Source organism: Galleria mellonella, unplaced genomic scaffold (assembly GCF_026898425.1).
Source record: "Galleria mellonella isolate WM207_F2 unplaced genomic scaffold, CSIRO_AGI_GalMel_v1 utg264, whole genome shotgun sequence".
NCBI classification, from domain to species: Eukaryota; Metazoa; Arthropoda; class Insecta; order Lepidoptera; family Pyralidae; genus Galleria; species Galleria mellonella.
In genome coordinates, this window is record NW_026442060.1 from 1,958,365 (window position 1) to 1,976,817 (window position 18,453).

General features: G+C 35.2%; 1 protein-coding gene across 2 annotated transcripts; it reads left to right on the forward strand.

The window, feature by feature from the left end:
* The first annotated feature begins 4,138 nt into the window (after window positions 1-4,138).
* Window positions 4,139-18,381, forward strand: LOC113509334 (nuclear pore glycoprotein p62). Of its 2 annotated transcripts, XM_052895072.1 has the most exons (13): window positions 4,139-4,361; window positions 4,673-4,729; window positions 5,144-5,257; window positions 7,085-7,221; window positions 8,129-8,183; window positions 8,885-8,985; window positions 10,264-10,459; window positions 11,434-12,090; window positions 13,217-13,301; window positions 14,447-14,615; window positions 15,191-15,366; window positions 16,580-16,691; window positions 17,659-18,381. In XM_052895072.1, the coding sequence occupies exons 1-13, from the start codon at window positions 4,292-4,294 to the stop codon at window positions 17,815-17,817; spliced, it is 2,088 nt and encodes a 695-aa protein (XP_052751032.1). In that variant the 5' UTR covers window positions 4,139-4,291; the 3' UTR covers window positions 17,818-18,381. The 2 variants fall into 2 exon arrangements, with proteins under 2 accessions (XP_052751032.1, XP_052751033.1); XM_052895073.1 differs by lacking the exons at window positions 4,139-4,361; window positions 4,673-4,729; window positions 5,144-5,257 and adding an exon at window positions 6,256-6,438.
* Window positions 18,382-18,453: the final 72 nt, after the last annotated feature.

Genomic DNA, 18,453 nt, shown 5'->3' on the forward strand with positions numbered 1-18,453 from the left:
TAACTTATTAAGATACCTTTTACTAATTATAGAATATTTAGATATTCTTTACCAGCTGTATCACGCGGCTTTGCTCCCGTGCTACTAAATTATATCCCGGTCACAGGGACAAATCCGCGGGTAAAAGTTAGTTAATAAATGGTTAGTTAATAATACAATTTATATCTCGACTGGTTTCATACTGACAACAATGAACTTTAAGCACAGAGGGTACAAACATAGCGAGCGTTCTAAAATTTTGCGGTTTCAAATACCCGCTGTCTAATTGAACGGTCCGTTTCCTAAACGAACCGCAAGTCTGAATCATTACTACGCGGCCATTACAAAAGGCTATCGAATACCTCACTGAAATTGTGTTACAACGATGATATTTTATACACATTTTAATCCTTACAGTAATATTATAAACTAGTCTCATGCCCGTTACTTCGTACGCATGGAATTCATAGGTAGAAAACCAATGAAACTGAGGGTCTACCATAAAATGTTTTCCAAAATTTCGGGTCCGGACGAAGTACAAATTTGATATTAAAATTACATGATACATAAAGTTTAAAAATGCTAAAATATTGTTCCTTTGGACTTTAATGGTAGGATTTATGACAAAGGAAGTGTTAAGCTCCATTTACTGGATCCATATCGGTATTAACAAATACACGAAATTGAGTCCGAAAATTCGGAATTTCATTTCATGGTAGACCCTAAACCACTTCTAGATGGCGTATCATTGTAAAACATACACCAGAGGGTCTACCATGAAATGTTTTTGGAAATTTCGGGGCCGAACGAAACACAAATTTGATGTTAAAATTACATAATACATACCGTTTACAAATGTTAAAATATCGGGAGACAGGCGAGACAGATATTGAAATATCGTTCCTCCTGACTAAGGTTCTGGTAAGGTTTATAATGAACAAAATGTTACGCACCATTTACTAGGCCGATTTCGGTGCGAACCAAAATACAAAATTGAGTTCGAAATTTCGGAATTTTATTTCGTGGTAGACCTTTAGTTTTTAAATAAAACCATCAGAAACATAACTGTGAAAACCGCATCCAATTTAGTGCATCTATCTTCATTATTATTTATTTAATGTATTTCGCATATTTGCAAGATACCAGAACAAAATACAAAATCATACAGTCATAATTTCTAAAATGTATTGTTTTAGCATCTATTGATCTTAGTGAGATCCCTCATAATTTTTCTTAAATATCTGTCATGTACAGATATTTTCTAATTACAATTTTATTATATTGTTAAGATAAGGTTTAACATACAGGTACTACAAATATAGAGTTAAGATTATTTGTTTAACTCTCAGCACTTTAACGACTTAATCACTATGAAATTTAGTATACACGTGTCTGCTACATGAAATAGAGGGTAGAAGGGACTATTAGTCTCATTACTAGCAAACCATCGTGCCGATCTCCAGGTGTTTTCATCATGTTGTATTTATGCACTTACCTTTACCAGAGGGAGACTTTGTACAAAAGTCGATTGCTTGGGTACATCTGTCCCATTCGTGTGTCAACCGTGAAGCAGTTGTGTTTGCATGGCTGTGTTTCGAATGTTTTGAATGGTGGGATATGGCGTGAATTTACTGGGTACAGAGGAATAACACCTGAGTCCTCAAGAATGGCAACGCATGGGGTATATCATGGGCGAAACAGTATACTCTGTTATGTACATGGTATTGCTCATGTCTATAGGCAACGGTTACCACTTTCCATCAGGTGGGCCGTCAGCTTGTTTGCCATTCTAAGTTGTATAAAAAAAAAACATTCTTAAAAAAATCTGTATTTTCTTTCTCCCCTATTACACCTCACTAGTGCCCTGCCAGCATATACTATTAGATCAGGCAGGATTATCTTTTCGTCATCATCCATTAAAAAAATCCTTCTCTGTTACCGCGACAGCATATACGATAGCGCAAACAGGATGATACCTCTGTTGCAAAAATAACGCAGGCAGCGAAGCGTAATATCTTTGCCCTGCACTATCCAAACAATCATGGTACTAATCATATTCCTCTTGAACAATTGGATTCGCCTATAAATCCAACACTCGTTCTTTACAATCTGGCTTGTTTACACGTCGTTTACATAGAATAGGCACTAGGGATGATTTGCAACTATCGCTACGAGGTCTGGCGTAATGCCAGACCTAGATTTGGGTGTTTAAACCGATTTTATGGGCAGTAGGTTACGTACAAACATGCTTTTATATGGATTCACTGAATTAATATAGATTGGAAGCCTAATCAAATGTAGAATTAGGTATGCTTAGGATTAACTAGCCTCTACTCGCGACTTAGTCCACTTTACCAGGATATGTTCACTGATCTAGGTTTTTTTATGCTACTTAGAATGGCAAACAAGCTGACGGCCCACCTGATGGAAAGTGGTAACCGTCGCCTTAAACATGAGTAGTACCATGGATATAACAAAGTATACCGTTTCGCCCACGATACCCCCCATGCGTTGCCATTCTCAGGGACTCAGGTGTTATTCCTCTGTACCCTGTAAATTCACTGTCATATACTATTCTTCAAAGTGAAACACAGCCATGCAAACAACAATTTCACGGTAGAAACACGAATGGAACAGAAGTGCCCAAGCAAATGAATTTTGTACAAATTCTCCCTCTGGTAAATATAAGTAGATAATGTAGCCTACGTCCTTCTGCAAATCATACCAAATTCCACTATGTTTAAGCAGTTACTAAAAGTTAACAAACAAACCCACATTTACATTTAGAATATCAAAATATAAAATGAATGCCTGTTTACATTATACCTATTTATCTGTTTTTTTTTTATTATACCAGCCGTTAACTGTTTTTTTTTTTTATATTATATTATATAAGCCTTCCCCAAAAAGAGAGTTTTGCCAACAGTTGCCACGTTCGGCAAGAGAGTTAGTAACTGCACTAAGGCTTTAACGGTGTTTTAGAGGAACGCTTCTGCCCATTTCTCGATTATGAATTTTTCTGGTTCCCTAATTGCTAGCTAATAGTTTATCAAACAAAAGTGCATAATATCATTGTTTAATTCATACAGTGATTATGAAATAATCATACTTTTTAATGGGTAAGAATGAAACAGTAATCCTACCTGCGCTATCGGTATACGCTGGCGAGGCACCAGGCACTGAGAAACCACGTGGTGGTCGACCTGATATGGTGTATTGCTAGCAATGGGGCACTTAGACCCCATTACTAACAATTTCTTTCCCCCGGGATTATGTACCAATGTACCCTAGCAGATCGATCTTCAGGTGGTCCCCCCTGGAAACCATCGTGTGTAATTCCAGGTGTATTCCACACGATAGGCTAACTGATCTGCCTTTCCTTCTCACCTATCATTTCGCACTGGTACCCCGCCAGCGTATACCGTTAACGCAGGCGGGCTAATTACTCTATCATCCATTAAAAATATAATACTTATAACGGTGCTATCCAAGTGGAAACGCATAGAAGTCGACCTGGTAGGGTACAAATATTATTGGCAATGTAGCTATTAAGCCCTTAAGCCCTAACAAATCCTTTCCGCCTGAAATATCATCATCATTATATTAGCCGTTAACTGTCCACTACTGAACAAAGACCTTCCCTTGGGGGCTTTACCAGAAGTAATCGTTTTAGGTATATAATAATATGATCATATAATATATATTTGTAATAAACATCTATTATATGATATCTATTATATCTATAATATGATATTGGTAAGGCAATCGGCGTGATATTTTATAATTAAGTACCTAAATATTAAATTTATTAGAACAAGATATTGATAACGTTTTTTCATGAAATTAGATATTATATATCCCTAGTTTTCCCTAAAAAGGCCCTAGCTGGTGTTGGAATCAATTTAATAATTACACTAGGTAGTTAAAAGAGAAAGTAATTTTAACTACTACGAGAACTAACTAACTAACTTTGATACTGCTTTGATATTTAAAAATTTAAAGATTAGGCTAATACATTTATTCTAATCAATGCTTTTTCAAAATATAAATAATAAAAATCAAAAAATATTTTTTTTAAATAATAGCAACAAATTATAAATCAATGATGGCAACCGCATCTAAGCTCAGCGCAAAATTAGACAGTTGACATTGACATTTGGATGACATTTATTTTGTTTGTTGATAATGTTGATATTTCTCATAGCGTGATTATTAGCATTAAAAATACTTCTCTATTCAATCAATTTTATTGACTGTTTATACAAAGTTTGTATTGTTTTTATTTATTAAGGAAGACTTTAATTAATAAACGATGAGTTTCACCTTTGGATCAACTACTACGACCTCCGGCGGGACTTTCGGAACAACCACCCCTAGCACTGGTAAAATTAAAAATACATAATTCCTACTATAATTTTGAAACTTTATAAGTATTTTATAAATATCGATAATACATAAATATAGCTAATTGTTATGAATAACTTCCCTAATAAAAATAATCTATTGAGGTTATGTTTGTACTTCGTACAAGTGATTTTTGAGTTGGTAATCTTTCTTGGAATATATTCCGTTAAATGTTTCAGTACACATCTTATGTTTTACGTTTTAACAAATCATAAAGTAATAGTTTTTTTTTCTCCTATAATGTGTTTTTAATTATGATTTCAATATCGTTCATTCATAAATTTATCAGGTTTCTCGTTTGGAAGTGGTGATGCATCTAAGCCCTTATTTGGATCTACCAATAATGGTAAGTTTTCAAAAATAACTTATCTAAAAAAGTATATTTTTTAATGATGATATGTGATGAAGCTTCCCTACAGTATTTGTAATATAATAATAGAATTCTTTATTATTATTGCAAGTTCGCTGCTGATTTAAAGTTACGAGAAGAACAGATGTTCTGCAACATAAATTGCCAACTACAAAAATATATATGACAATAATTGTTGATGATTACCTTTGTGATGCTGTGAGATGTCAGCATAGTATCTGCAACGTCTCTCTTAAAATATCACCAGTCTATTTATTGTTGCCAAGCCTATATTTAGTAATGGACCGTTAATGGTTGATATGTTAATGAAGACTATTGTGCTGAATGTAACATTTTATATACAACTCAATCTTCAATATAAAAATAATTTATAACCATGGCCATTGACAGAAAATAAGCCAGCATTCAACTTCACCAGTCCTACGAGCTCATCTACAACAAACCCACCTGCTTTTGGTGGATTCGCCTTTGGAGCTAAAACCACAGCAGCTACATCTTCTCTGTGTAAGTACATATCACAGGCTTCAAACCATAGTCATGAAGGGAAATGGATTATTCTAATAGGGACTACTAACCTCATTGCTAGCAATACACCCTGCATTGTAAAGTCACCCTTCCAGCAGTCCTGGAAATCATTGTGCCTAATTCCAGGTGTATTCATCACAATGGGCTAATTTACCCCCTGGTAACCACCTTGGTTAGTTATTTATAAATTTGCCACTACGAGCCAACTAACCTGTTTAATTCTCACCTATCGTCCTTCACTGATGCCCCGTCAGCATATACCGATAGCCTAGGCAAGGTTACCATTACATTATCATCACATAAAAAAACCATAGTCATCTCTACCACATAAAATTTTCTTCTTTTAGAAAAAAGAAGCTGTAGTGGCTGTATTTTAATTTGGAGAGAGAAATCATAGGGTACTAAGCCATAAGATCTTAATCTATAACATAAGACGACAGTATGGGGTTCCTCAAAAAGGAAGGAGGAACCTTTCTTAAATTTTTCTCAAGGTCAGCAACACACATATGATACTTCTAGTGTTGTAGGTGTCTACATACAACACTAGAAGTCAGTGTCTACATAGGCTACAGTAACCATTTATCATCGATGGGTAGTATGTTTGTTTGCCACCTTTGTGGTATAAAAAAATCCTCAGGAATGATAATGCATCATATGCTATGCTGTTCATAGACAAAGGTTATCACTTTACATCAGTCTCATTCAGTTATTTATTATTCCATATTTCAAAAATAAATATTTACTTACACAGTAAACTGACACTTATTAACATAACTTACTCTGTAGGTAAATACTTATAATAACTAGAAAGTTAAAAATCCAAGATCCATCTAAATCTTAAATGGAATAAGACTGCAGTTTCATGTTATTTACTAGTACCAATTTGTTCCTTTGCCTCGTGTGTGACAAATATGAAATTAAAAAAGATAAATATAATCCAATACCATGTGGGTACCAAGTTAAGAATATTCTTCCTTGTCAATATGAAATAGGTACTATGTGTGTGTGAATTCTAAAATAATAATTATTAATTTATTTTATTTTAACTGTGTTGTCATGATTATTAATTATTTTAATTTGTTTATTGTAATTTTATTTTCAATATAAGGTGTTAATAATTATCAAAATGTTTAAATTTTCATCAAGTCCAAAGAAAAGGTGTAAGTATGTCCAAAGACAATTTTGTGTTTGCACTGTTTCTAGATTATCCAAACAACTTAATTATATTTTTAAGTGACTAAAAAGTATAAATAAGGTACATAATATTCTCAATTTGACTGTAGTTCTTTGTTATATTATGTTACATAAATTGTTGCTTGTCGTGTTCCAGTTTTGGTTACCTTTTATTCTTTTTTTTTTTTTAATTTTAATCTTTTTTAGAAAAGTTATTCAAAGTGTGCACATACAGTCTTTCTAATAAAGTATTAATTGGCTGTAAATCATAAACATTATCTGAATTACTAATGGCTTGAGAAGTTTCTACTTAAATTTTATCACTATATTTCAGCTCCTTATGAGAACTTTTCGATCTATCTATCTGTCTGTATATAGTGTTTATTACTATTCTACATCTCAGCAACTATTCTGCTGTCGATTTGAAACTATTCCAAGTAAGATACGAATAGTCTTAATTTGCATATTCCAAAACTCTTACGTTTTTATTTTTCTAGTAGGTAGTTATACAAAAAATAAATAGAATAAATATTTCTATTAATTGCTTAGTACGTATAGTAAAAATACCATCTCTCTCTTATTCCTGAGGTTAGTGAAGCGATATACATGTTCAAATAATAATATGTACTTCAGTTGCAAGTCCAACGACGACAACTGCAAGCGCAACACCGACATTTGGAAGTGCCAGTAAACCTGTCAGCTTCGGTGGCTTCCAGTCGCCGCCCAATCAAACCGTCGGTAGTCCTGCCTTCGGGCAGCAATCGGGACAGGTAGTATTTTTCAAAATACTTATTTTTGTGAATATTGAAATACCGTGTCAACGCCATCGGTATACTGACAAAGTATCGGTCAGTTATGATATGTGGGGATAAAGACGAAACAGTTGTCCTATTGTGATGAAGTCACAAAGAATTAACCAGGGTGATTAGGGGGGAAAGGGATTGTTAGTAAGGGAGACTGAGAATCCCATTGCTAGCAATATACCCAACCAGTTTAACCTCCTCGCAGTTCCCCTTGGAAACTATCATGGTTAATTCCTGATAAATTCATCCTGATGGGCTAACTGACCTGTTTTCATTCCCATCTATTACCTTCACTGGTGCTCCACCAGGGTATCCCGTTAGCACAGGTGGAGTTACCATACCATTTTCACCCATCAAAAAAAAACCAAGGTCATTTCCAGAATAGTAATTTTTGACTGAAACTTATTTCTTGAACTAGCAGTAGAATAACACATGAGTCTACAATAGGCCATTCGGTTCCAGCATAGAGTGGGCCATCTCTTCATTTCCCTTGGGTGTCGTAAGAGGCGATTAAGGGGAATTAATAGTTGAAGGATGGGTAGCAGCGTCCCTCTTTAAACGTCACTGAAACCTAACTGTATTTGCCAACCCGTATCAAGTATAGCAACTACTGGTAAAACTCCCCAAGGGGGAAACCTGTGTTCAGCAGTGGACAGTAAACGGCTGATATGACCTTTGACCTACTAGTGATAATAGTATGACCTAATAGATCTACATGTATGGAAATATTTTAGAATTTAAGTTATAATTCTCTTTCCTGTTAGCGCTTTGGTTGATTGAAACGAGAGAGATAGAGAGAGTTAAGTCCATCATTATGTTCACTTATATTAAAGTTGAAATAAAATAATAGTATTTTTTTTTCTCCTTTTTTAAGAATGCGCCACAGAATCTTTCATTTGGGGCCCAACAACAGCCAACAGCAACACAAGGTATTGTTTCCTAGATTAATTCAGTTTCTTAATGCTTTATTTAGTAGTTCTTAATTGTTTAACGATACACCCCGATTTCTCACGGGTAGATAGATAAATTAATATTTCATATTAGCTTTAATAAGCATTTTTTTTTTATTTTTGTTATTTTCAATTACATTTACTCAAGTTGCAAAATTCATATATATTTATAAATTATCTAAGAAACAAAAAGATATATTGTTTTTCTAGTTACATATATTTATAATTTTCAAACGATTTCAAATTAAGGTGGAGGTTTTCAATTCGATTTTTTTTTTATGTTACCTCATAAACAGCTACGGAAAGTTCATTTTTATCTAAGAAATAAATTCGAATTGATCCCATACAAGTTTTATCAAAATCAATTTAGTTAGTTTTTAAACCAAAGTAAATGATTTTACCACGATTGAAGTTTGTGGAACAAAATCTTAAAATATATATACAGTAAATCCTATTAATATAATAAATGTGAAACTTTGTAACGATGGATGGATCGATGTTTATTATTCTTTCACGCAAAAACTACTAAACGGATTTGTATGAAGTTTGGTACATGGGTAGGTTATAGCCTGACTTAGCACATAGGATACTTTATATACTGATTCACGTGGGTAAAGCCGTGGGATATAGCTAGTTATAGAAAAATTAAATAATAGTATTTTTACCAATGTGACCGGCAGCGAGTACGTCGTTCGGAACGGGCTCATTCTCCTTCGGGAAGTCAGCAATGAGCTTTTCGACGCCGACATCTGGATTTTCCGCACCACAGCCAGCTACCACTGTGAGTATTATAATAGCTCACTACCTAGTGTGGTCCTGACATAGAATAGGCCATCCGTTCCTTTCCCGTTGGTGTCGCAAGAGGCGACTAAGTGAGGGCGAGGGATGGGCAGCGGCGTCCCTCTTAAAACATCTCCAAAGCCTAACTGCGGTTTGCCAATGCGCCTGCCAAGCGTGGCAATTACTGGAAAAACCTCCTGAAGTGGAGACTTATGTTCAGCAGTGGACAATTAAAGGCTGATGATAATGATACTAGGCTTTACTCACTCCGCGTATGTTGTTCTGCCATATAAATAGTTTATTCTGGATTGAGACACCGTAATCAGCTAGCGATATGAAATATACTTTACGACCTATTATGAGAATAGGTCGTAAAGTATATTTCATATCGCCTACCTAAAATACATGAAAACTTTAATGGAAATCGGTCGAGCCGTTTCGGAGCAGTTCGACCAAAAACACCATGACACAAGAGTTTTATATATACGATTAATATAATAAAATTAAGCAAGCTAAAGTGGCAATGGACTAATCACAAAGCTCGAAGAACCAACAACCGATGGGGAGGAAAGGTTCTTGAACAGCATCCCCATACACGCAAACGTCGTAAGACGACCCCCTATGTTTTTATCTCATTTCATATACGGACTGTATATATTATGCCTTACCAATGAGATTTGATAATTTTTAGACAATTATTATTTATTTTCTTTTATACTTTTTCTGTGTTCTGTAAAAATCGTTTATGATGCCGCTTTATTACTTATAAAAATATTCAACACTAGCTGATGCCTGCGACTTGTGGTATTTGTTATTCCTTTCAATTAACATTTTTAACCTCCTGATTGTAGTGAACTATGTCTGGGAATTCTGGACCAAAATTAACAAATGACGTGTCGTTCTCTTTGCCTTTAGGTCAAAATTACTTAAGTTGTGTACTAAGTTGTATAAGTTACTAGTTTTTGAACTATATCACGGAAAGTTTTTAGTTTTCCGTGATTAAGAGTATCTGAAATGTTGACCGGGGATGTAAGGTACCACCATGCAAAATTTCATTTAAATCGGTCCAACAGTTTTGGAGATTAGACCGTACAAACAGACAGAGAAACAAAAAATTTAAAAAACCTGGATGTGTTCTATTTCACTTCTAACATCTCCCCCTGGCTCGGTTATTAGCGTTTTGTTTTCTATGTATGTTTTTTATTCTCTCTCTATCTTCTCTATCTCTACAATTATATGTATAGATAATGTAACATTGTTATGAATAAAATATTTGCAGGCAACGACTTCCACAGCGCCACAAACAACCCAGTCCGGCTTCCTCGGTTCAACTACAACGACTAGCAACTTCGGCTCCACGCCGACCACGTCTGCCTTCGGCCAGACCTCGGCTTTCGGCGCTAAACCCTCGGCCTTCTCATTCGGCGGTGGTAACACTACGCCAGCGTTTGGTGCCACGACTACTACTAGTGCAGGTAATAATATTTTTATCCAACTTAAAGAAGTATAAAATATTAGACTAATACTGTTTCCCGCGGCTTCACCTATCTGTTTGAATATATCGAATTACATTCATACATATAGAATTTTTTTCTAACCTATGGACATGAGCGTGCGATTAAGTATGGGCGGATTCCTCTACAGTGCGTTTTTTCCTATTCACTTTCTTCCACGCACAACTTTGGTATCAACTTCTAGCAGCAGTATTTACAAACTGATATTTTATTTATTTATTTATTTATTCATTCATTAGTACAAATATGTGTACATGGCGGACTTAATGCTAAAAGCATTCTCTCCTAGTCAACCATAGGAAAGTGTCAGAATACTCGAATGCGGTACTAGTAGTTATTGATATACATACATATTAAAATTACATATTTAAACGAATTAATATATATGAATAACAAATATACTTACACATTTATGATATATACTATATTATACACGAATTTGGGAATAATATAAAGCACTTATTGCTCGGATAAAAATAAAAAGTGAGCGTGAACGCTTTTTTTGAAAGACGGTTTAGTCGGTAGTCTCTTAATGGCATCAGAAAGCGCGTTCCAGAGTCGTGAAGAATGTAGGAGAAAAGAGTTTGAAGCGTAACCAGTATGGTGAGAGGGGAAAGATAATTGGAGAGTATTATTGGAACGAAGGTTACGTTCGTGAGTTTCAAAAAGATATGACATCGTAACTTTGAAAAAAAAACTATATTTCTTTTTAAAAGACGAGCAACACACCTATAATGTTCCTGGAGTTGTACGTTTGCCCCGTGTTATAAAAAAAAACGCATGCACATTCAAGTATATTTACAAACTTTCACATTTATAGTATTAGTATGTTGATTGCCATACTGGTCATACCAAAGGATTTTCTATCTCTTGCCCTGTGCTTTGTAATAAATATTTTACTATTTATTAATGTATACTTTGAATTTTTTTTCCAGCACCAGCTTTCGGTTCCACACCCGCAGCCTTTTCTTTACCTAGCCAACCGGCGTCCATCCAACCTGCCACTCAGGCAACCAGCCTATCCTTCTCGACACCGCCAACTCAGCAACAACAAACAGGTTTCAGTGCAGGATTGAGCTTTGGCACCTCGCAACCGTCGACATCAGCCCCTACGTTCGGAACTAGCACTCCTAGTTTCGGAACAACAACCTCTAGTTTCCAAGGTCCTGCAACTGGGCTTAGTTTTGGCACTACAGCCGCAACAACTGCCCAAACGCTTAGTTTCGGCACTACGCCAGCATCGACCAGTCAATCAACCGGGCTTAGTTTCGGTACTACCACAACATCAAGTCAACCTGCGACGGGGCTTAGTTTTGGAACAACCTCTGCAGCGCCAACTAATAGTACTGGACTCAGTTTCGGCACTCCAGCCACGTCAGCTCAAACTTCAACAGGGCTCGTTTCGACCGGGCTTAGTTTTGGCACAACACCAGCCACAACCACTCAAGCGACTAGTGGTGGGCTTAGTTTTGGTACATCAACAGCAGCAACTACTCAAGTGACAAGTAGTCTTAGTTTCGGAGCAACTAGCGCTGGCACCGGGCTTAGTTTTGGAGCAAAACCAGCTGCAACTACGGCGGCTGCTACATCAGGTGTGTTAAATATTTAGAACGATTTTAAAAAGTATGACATAATAATAGTTCTATGTTTTCTTTGAATAAAGTTATCAAATTATCGGATACATGCAGTACAAGACCTGAATTAAATACAGGGTATTTTTCAAGCATGAAAATGGAAGCGAATCGCTATTGGTTTAGGCTTATAAGATACCAGTGAGGTTGTAATTTTTTATATCTAGAATAAGTTTACTGTTGTAATCTTTTGTAGGAAACAATAAAGAGTATCTATGATAGACGAAAATGAAGTCACGTCAATTAGCCTATTATGCCGAATTTAGTAATTTATTGATCGATCGAGCAAAAAATTGCCAAATCTGTTGAACAAATTTGGTAATTGGCGAAGAATTGACAAAAAAAAATAACTGAATACTTTACCTTGTTTCTTTTAAAACTCCTTGAAAATGAGTATATATCACAAATAGCGAATGGTATTATCTATCTATGATAATTATCTTTTTTTTTATTCTCTGTATATGTCCAGAACCTTGTCGTCAGTGACATTTCATATCGTGTAAACATTTCCACTGTATTTTAATAAAATTATAAGTTTTGAGTTTTCCTTATCTTGGTAAATAGTGCTTTATTACATATACACTCCTACGGTATGTTAGGATAAAATTGAATAATAATATATAGTTTTGATGGTAAAAATGGAATGATAAGTCCGCTTGCGCTAACGGTATATACTGACGGGGCAATACTGAGAAATGATGGATGAGGAGGACAGCAGGTCAGTTAGCTCACTATGACGAATTCCACAAAAATTTACCATGATAGTTTCTAGGGGGAACCGCGTGGATGTGGACCTGATAAGACACATAGAATATTTTGCTAGCAATAAAATTTTAAACCCCATTACTATACCTTCCTCCTCCAACCTGCTGGTAACATGACGGAGTACCAGTAAGGAATAAGGTTGATGGATTAAAGGATTTAGGGATTTAAGGATCCATGAAGAAGGTTAAAGGATTCATCGTAACGAATTTCAAGGGAAACAACATTATATTGCATACAATGGGGCCACTGGTCTCAGTTCTATCAACAATTAATACTATTATTTAAGTCTGAATAAATGTAACTTTTTTTAATGATTTTTCAGCGTCGACCACAACTCCGTCTGGAATTGCAGCATTGGGAAAAATTACAACATCGGCAACTATGCCTTCGTTAACAACTGTCACCACGTGAGTAAATTGAGTATTTTAAACAGATACATGATACAGTATAAGACACGAAATGAAAAACGATCGTTTGAAATTAACAGTTTTATGTGCAACGTGGAATGTCCTAATTAATTTTTAATGAAAATGCAATATTTTGACATCGTAGGTTCTCAAACTTATTTTGTTCGTCAATCACTGTTCATATTGTAATTAACCACATTTTCTATTTCATAATTTTTTCTACGACAGCATAAGTTCCCTTCATCATTCATTTCAGCGATTTTCGATCCACTGCTGGATATAAGCCTCCCCTATAGACTTAACATAAACTCCCTTAAAATGTAAAATTAAATTATCTGGGGGAAAGGGATTGTTAGTAATGGTATTTAACTACCCCATTGTGGAGGGAAAGGGATTATTAGTTAAACCACGTAGTTCGCCCTGGAAACCATCATGGTTAATTCTTGTCGAATTTATCATGGTGGACCAACTGACCTGCATTCATTCTGACCTATCATCTTCCACTGGTGCCTCGTCGGTGTATACCAATAGCTTGGGCGGGGATACCATTCCATTTTCACCCATTAAAAAAAACTACCCCATTGCTATCAATATATCCTATCAGGTCGACCTCCATGAGGTTCTCCCTGGAAATTATCGTGATTATTTTTTGTGAAATTCGTCACGATGCACTAACTGTCCTGACTTCATTCTCTCCTATTATTACTTATTGGTGCCCCGCCAGCGCATATCGATGGTAATCTCACCTGGGTTACCATTCCATTTCAATCAATCAAGACCGACAGGACACGGCTATCGTTTTGAAATTATCTAAACAAAATTAAAAAAATTATCGATTTTTACTGAAATTCAAACTTAAGATCTCCGAACAGTATTAGTTTATCCATATATATTAAAAGCAATGTTTATGTTGTATATTTATATTGTGTATTGCCTAAATGTGTTACTATAATTATCACATATTTTTCACCACATCTGCCCTTCATACGCTTTCTGTTTTTACCCAATGGTTAGCTGGTAGAGAATGTCATATGGCATTAAGCTCGCCATTTGTACAAAGTTTTATTGTGCAATAAAGAATAAAATACTAATAATAACTGTCAAACCAATTTTAAATTTGAACGATAAATTTGCCTTGTTTCCAGTACAGCAGCGCCGGCACCACCCGCCCAAATATCATCAATAAATTTTGCTCAACTCGAAGAAAGTATCAACAAATGGACCATCGAGTTGGAGGAACAAGAGAAGACGTTTATCAACCAAGCGACGCAGATCAACGCCTGGGACAGGCTGCTTATTGCTAATGGCGAGAAGGTAAACATAATTCACTAAAAGAAAAACTCATGATGAACCTATTTTTTATTTAAAAGAAAGTGTGCTAGCACACGCAATAGAAATGTGTGGTTGATTGAAATAAAAAGAAAAAACTATAATAAGTGAGGATGAAATCAGGTCATTTAACTCATCGAAGCGAATCCGTCAAGATTAACCACGATTGTTTCCAAAGGCAGACTGCGTGGAGGTCGACCTGGCAGGGATATTTTTAATTATTTTTTCCTTATCTATATCACTTGTCTAGCACCCATAGTACAATCTCTAATATAAGTATGTAATCATCATTGACATATCAGCCTTTAACTGTACATTGCTGAATATAGGCCTCCCCCTTAGGGGGTTTTGCCAGTAGTTGCTATGCTTGGCAGGCGGATTGGCAATCGTATTTAGACTTGGAGATATTTTAAGAGGGATACTGCTGCCCATCCCTTGCCTTCCCTTAGCCTCTTATGACACTTACGGCAAAGGAAGGGGTGGCCTATTCTATGCCGGGACCACACGGCCAAGTATGTAAATGTATGTATGTATGTATAAGTAAGAATTATTCATTTCAGATAGTGGAACTAAATGACGCAGTACAAACCGTGAAGAACGAACAACAGAGCTTGGAACACGAGTTGGACTTTGTACTGGCACAACAGAAAGAACTAGAAGATCTACTCGCACCGCTCGAGAAGCAACTGCTAGAAGATGCTGGAGACAGATTGAGGGATCCAGAAAGAGAACATATGTTAGTATCTAGTCCTGTAGCATGTATGGTCAATTCTGAAGCACGATTTACGAGATTTATGAGAGTGGATAAAAAGATGTATATAAAGGCCTTTGACATTCAGTTGTCTTTGTCTACACTGCAAAGATCTTGGCTTGAAGATAATTACTGATATAAAAATATAAAAAGAACAAAATGTATAATTATAATGAAAACATGAATATTATTAAACATAATTCAGTGTTATGAAACAGTGGTTTCTCCTAACTCAAGCAATCGTTACTTAACAGGTGATAATAAACCATGTAATCTACTTTCTTAAACTATCTTTACGTGTCTATGGGTACCTTAACTGGACATATGCCCGTAAGATATATAATATACAAGATGGATCTATCCTCAGATACATTGTGTAGATTGTGCGGTGAGATATCAGAATCCATAAGAACCCCTGATATGCAACTGTAATTCGTTGGCAAATATGCGTATTCTACTGGGAATGGTAGGTTTTATTTTTGGCAACTTAGAATGGCAAACAAGCTGACGGCCCACCTGATGGAAAGTGGTAACCGTCGCCTGTAGACATGAGCAGTACCATAGACATAACAGGATATTTTTCGCCCATTATACCCCCCATGCGTTGCTATTCCTGAGGACTCTGGTGTTATTCTTTTGTACCCTGTAAATTCACTGCCATATCCCGTCTTTCAAATCGAAACACAACTGCTTCATGGTAGAAACACGAATGGGACAGAGGTGCCCAAGCAAACGACTTTTGTACAAAGTCTCCCTCTGGTAACACATAGGATCTATAAAATGATAGTATAAGATTCCCTAGGAGAGCACTTATTAAATAATAGGTCAAAAACATTGAAAAATCTTGAATTGTTTTTGAAAAATTTACAAATAATTGCAACGTTGAAGACGTATAGTTTGCCCTGTGTGACCTGGCATAGGATGGGCTACTCCTGTTCCGTGGGTGTCGTAAGAGATGACTAAGGGAGAGTGAGGGATAGCCAGCAGCAGCCCTCATAAAACATCTTCAAAAGTTGCCAACTCCCATGCCAAGCGTGGCAACTACTGGCACAACTCCTTATGGGGAAGCCTTATGTCCAACAATGGACTGTTAACTGCTGAATAAATAATAATAATACACTATAAGTAAGAAAAAGTTATGAATGCTCTTAAATTCTTAACAACTTTTCGTAACCCAATATTCAATTATGAAATACAGGTATACATTAGCGGAGAATTTGGACACACAATTACGCCAGATGTCTGAAGACCTGAAAGAAGTCATCGAACACTTGAATGAAACAAACAGAAGCCAGGACAGTAATGATCCGGTAAGCCAAAATGTCTTAAATATAAAAATCACGTATCTCAGATGTTAACTCTGTGTGACTCTGTAACCGCTTAACCGGATTTTGATAGTGTATTATTGATTCCAACTTGAAAGATCAAAAATTTACTGTATGGTAGCAGTAATGAAGGGGGGGGGGGGGGGATAACATTAACTAGGTCCGCTATTTTCTTATAATTATATCCCAATATGTGTACCCAATTGCATGTAGATATAAGAACACGTTAATCCCAGCTATGACATGCCTATTTTTTTTATATATATATTATTTCTCCTAGTATGATTATTAATGTGTCAGATATTTCTTTTTCTACTCATTGTACATCGAAGAAATTAAAATAAATTTTATTTTGTGTTCATACATTATAACATGTCTTCAAACGTATGTTAATATTTTAGTAAATTACATTTACACTTTTATATTTTATATACATTTAAATACAAAATTCTGGTCTTGAAGTGTCAGTAACGTATTATGTATTACTAAACCCGATTAAATAAGAGCCAGATAATCATACTAATCGCCTAATCCTCAAACTAGAAGTATGAGAGAACAACCAGAAACCAAATCAGAAAATATTGTTTCCTAAATTGGCCCGACGAAGAATCGAATCTGAGACTGATTACAAAAAAAAAAAACTGATCTCGTAAACTATTACTATAATGCAAGTTTTTAACAATGTAAGGATGGATGAATGGATATGTTTACTCTTTCATGCAAAAACTACTGAACGGATTTGAATGAAATTTAGTACACGAGTAGAAATTTAGCATATAGGATACTTCATGTATTCATTCAAAAAATCATAGAATGCTCATAGTGTTACAGGCTTTCCTACCTGAAAAAAGCCCTTCTTTCAATAATAATAAACACTTCATGTACTGACTCATTGCAGATGGAGCCACGCGATACAGCTAATCCAAAATAATTTTATTCTCTTTATTTCCAGATCGTACAAATAGGCCGTATTCTCAACGCTCATATGTCATCGATGCAATGGATAGATAACTCCATAGCGCAAATATCAACAAAGCTGGATCAACTCAAAGCCACACACGACACATTGAGGAGAGACAACGAAAGATCCTTCCAATTGACATATAATTAGTAACTGTTGATATTAGCAAATATATTAGAAGCCACAAGTGATTTAGAATTGTCTAAATGTTGATTTGATACTATAGTCTGGTCATTTGAATAGACCTTTTGATGAATAATTGTTATTTTTATAATTTTGTCCTATAACTGTACATTTGTATTAGATGTCCATTCGAATTTATATTAATACATATGTAATCACCAGTTTTCACAAATACTCGACAGAGACACTAGAAATCAACATGTATATAGTTTTAATAAAATTTAATGAAAATGCAAGCAATCAAATAAATGGCCCGACCACAAGGCATCACTTTTCATTACCGATTTATTATTAATTCCATTTAATGAGTGTTTCTATCAGAATCTCAACAAAATTTGACTACCTTTTCATTAAGTTTTACTAAAACATATTGTAAACATTTATAAAATGTCCAAGTACATGTAAAGTCTTATATTAAAACTATTTGTCATATAATTTATTGATCACTTAAACTATTTTATCTGTGACTCGTTTAGTTGATTCCTGATGAATTTTTTTTTTCCAAAAATTTCAACACTACTAAAATAGTATCAAACCTATTGTGGCATTTGGTACGTATGTTAATTAAAAGAAAAAGTATTAGACCTCTAAGAAAATAACAAT

What these genes read in the sequence shown, in the direction of transcription:
- LOC113509334 (XM_052895072.1), top strand. Translation starts at nt 4,292, where the DNA reads ATGAGTTTCACCTTTGGATCAACTACTACGACCTCCGGCGGGACTTTC. An exon ending in ACAGCCAACAGCAACACAAG is followed by an intron (nt 8,184 to 8,884) that starts GTATTGTTTCCT and finishes TGTGACCGGCAG; the next exon opens with CGAGTACGTCGTTCGGAACG. An exon ending in GCCAGGACAGTAATGATCCG is followed by an intron (nt 16,692 to 17,658) that starts GTAAGCCAAAAT and finishes CTTTATTTCCAG; the next exon opens with ATCGTACAAATAGGCCGTAT.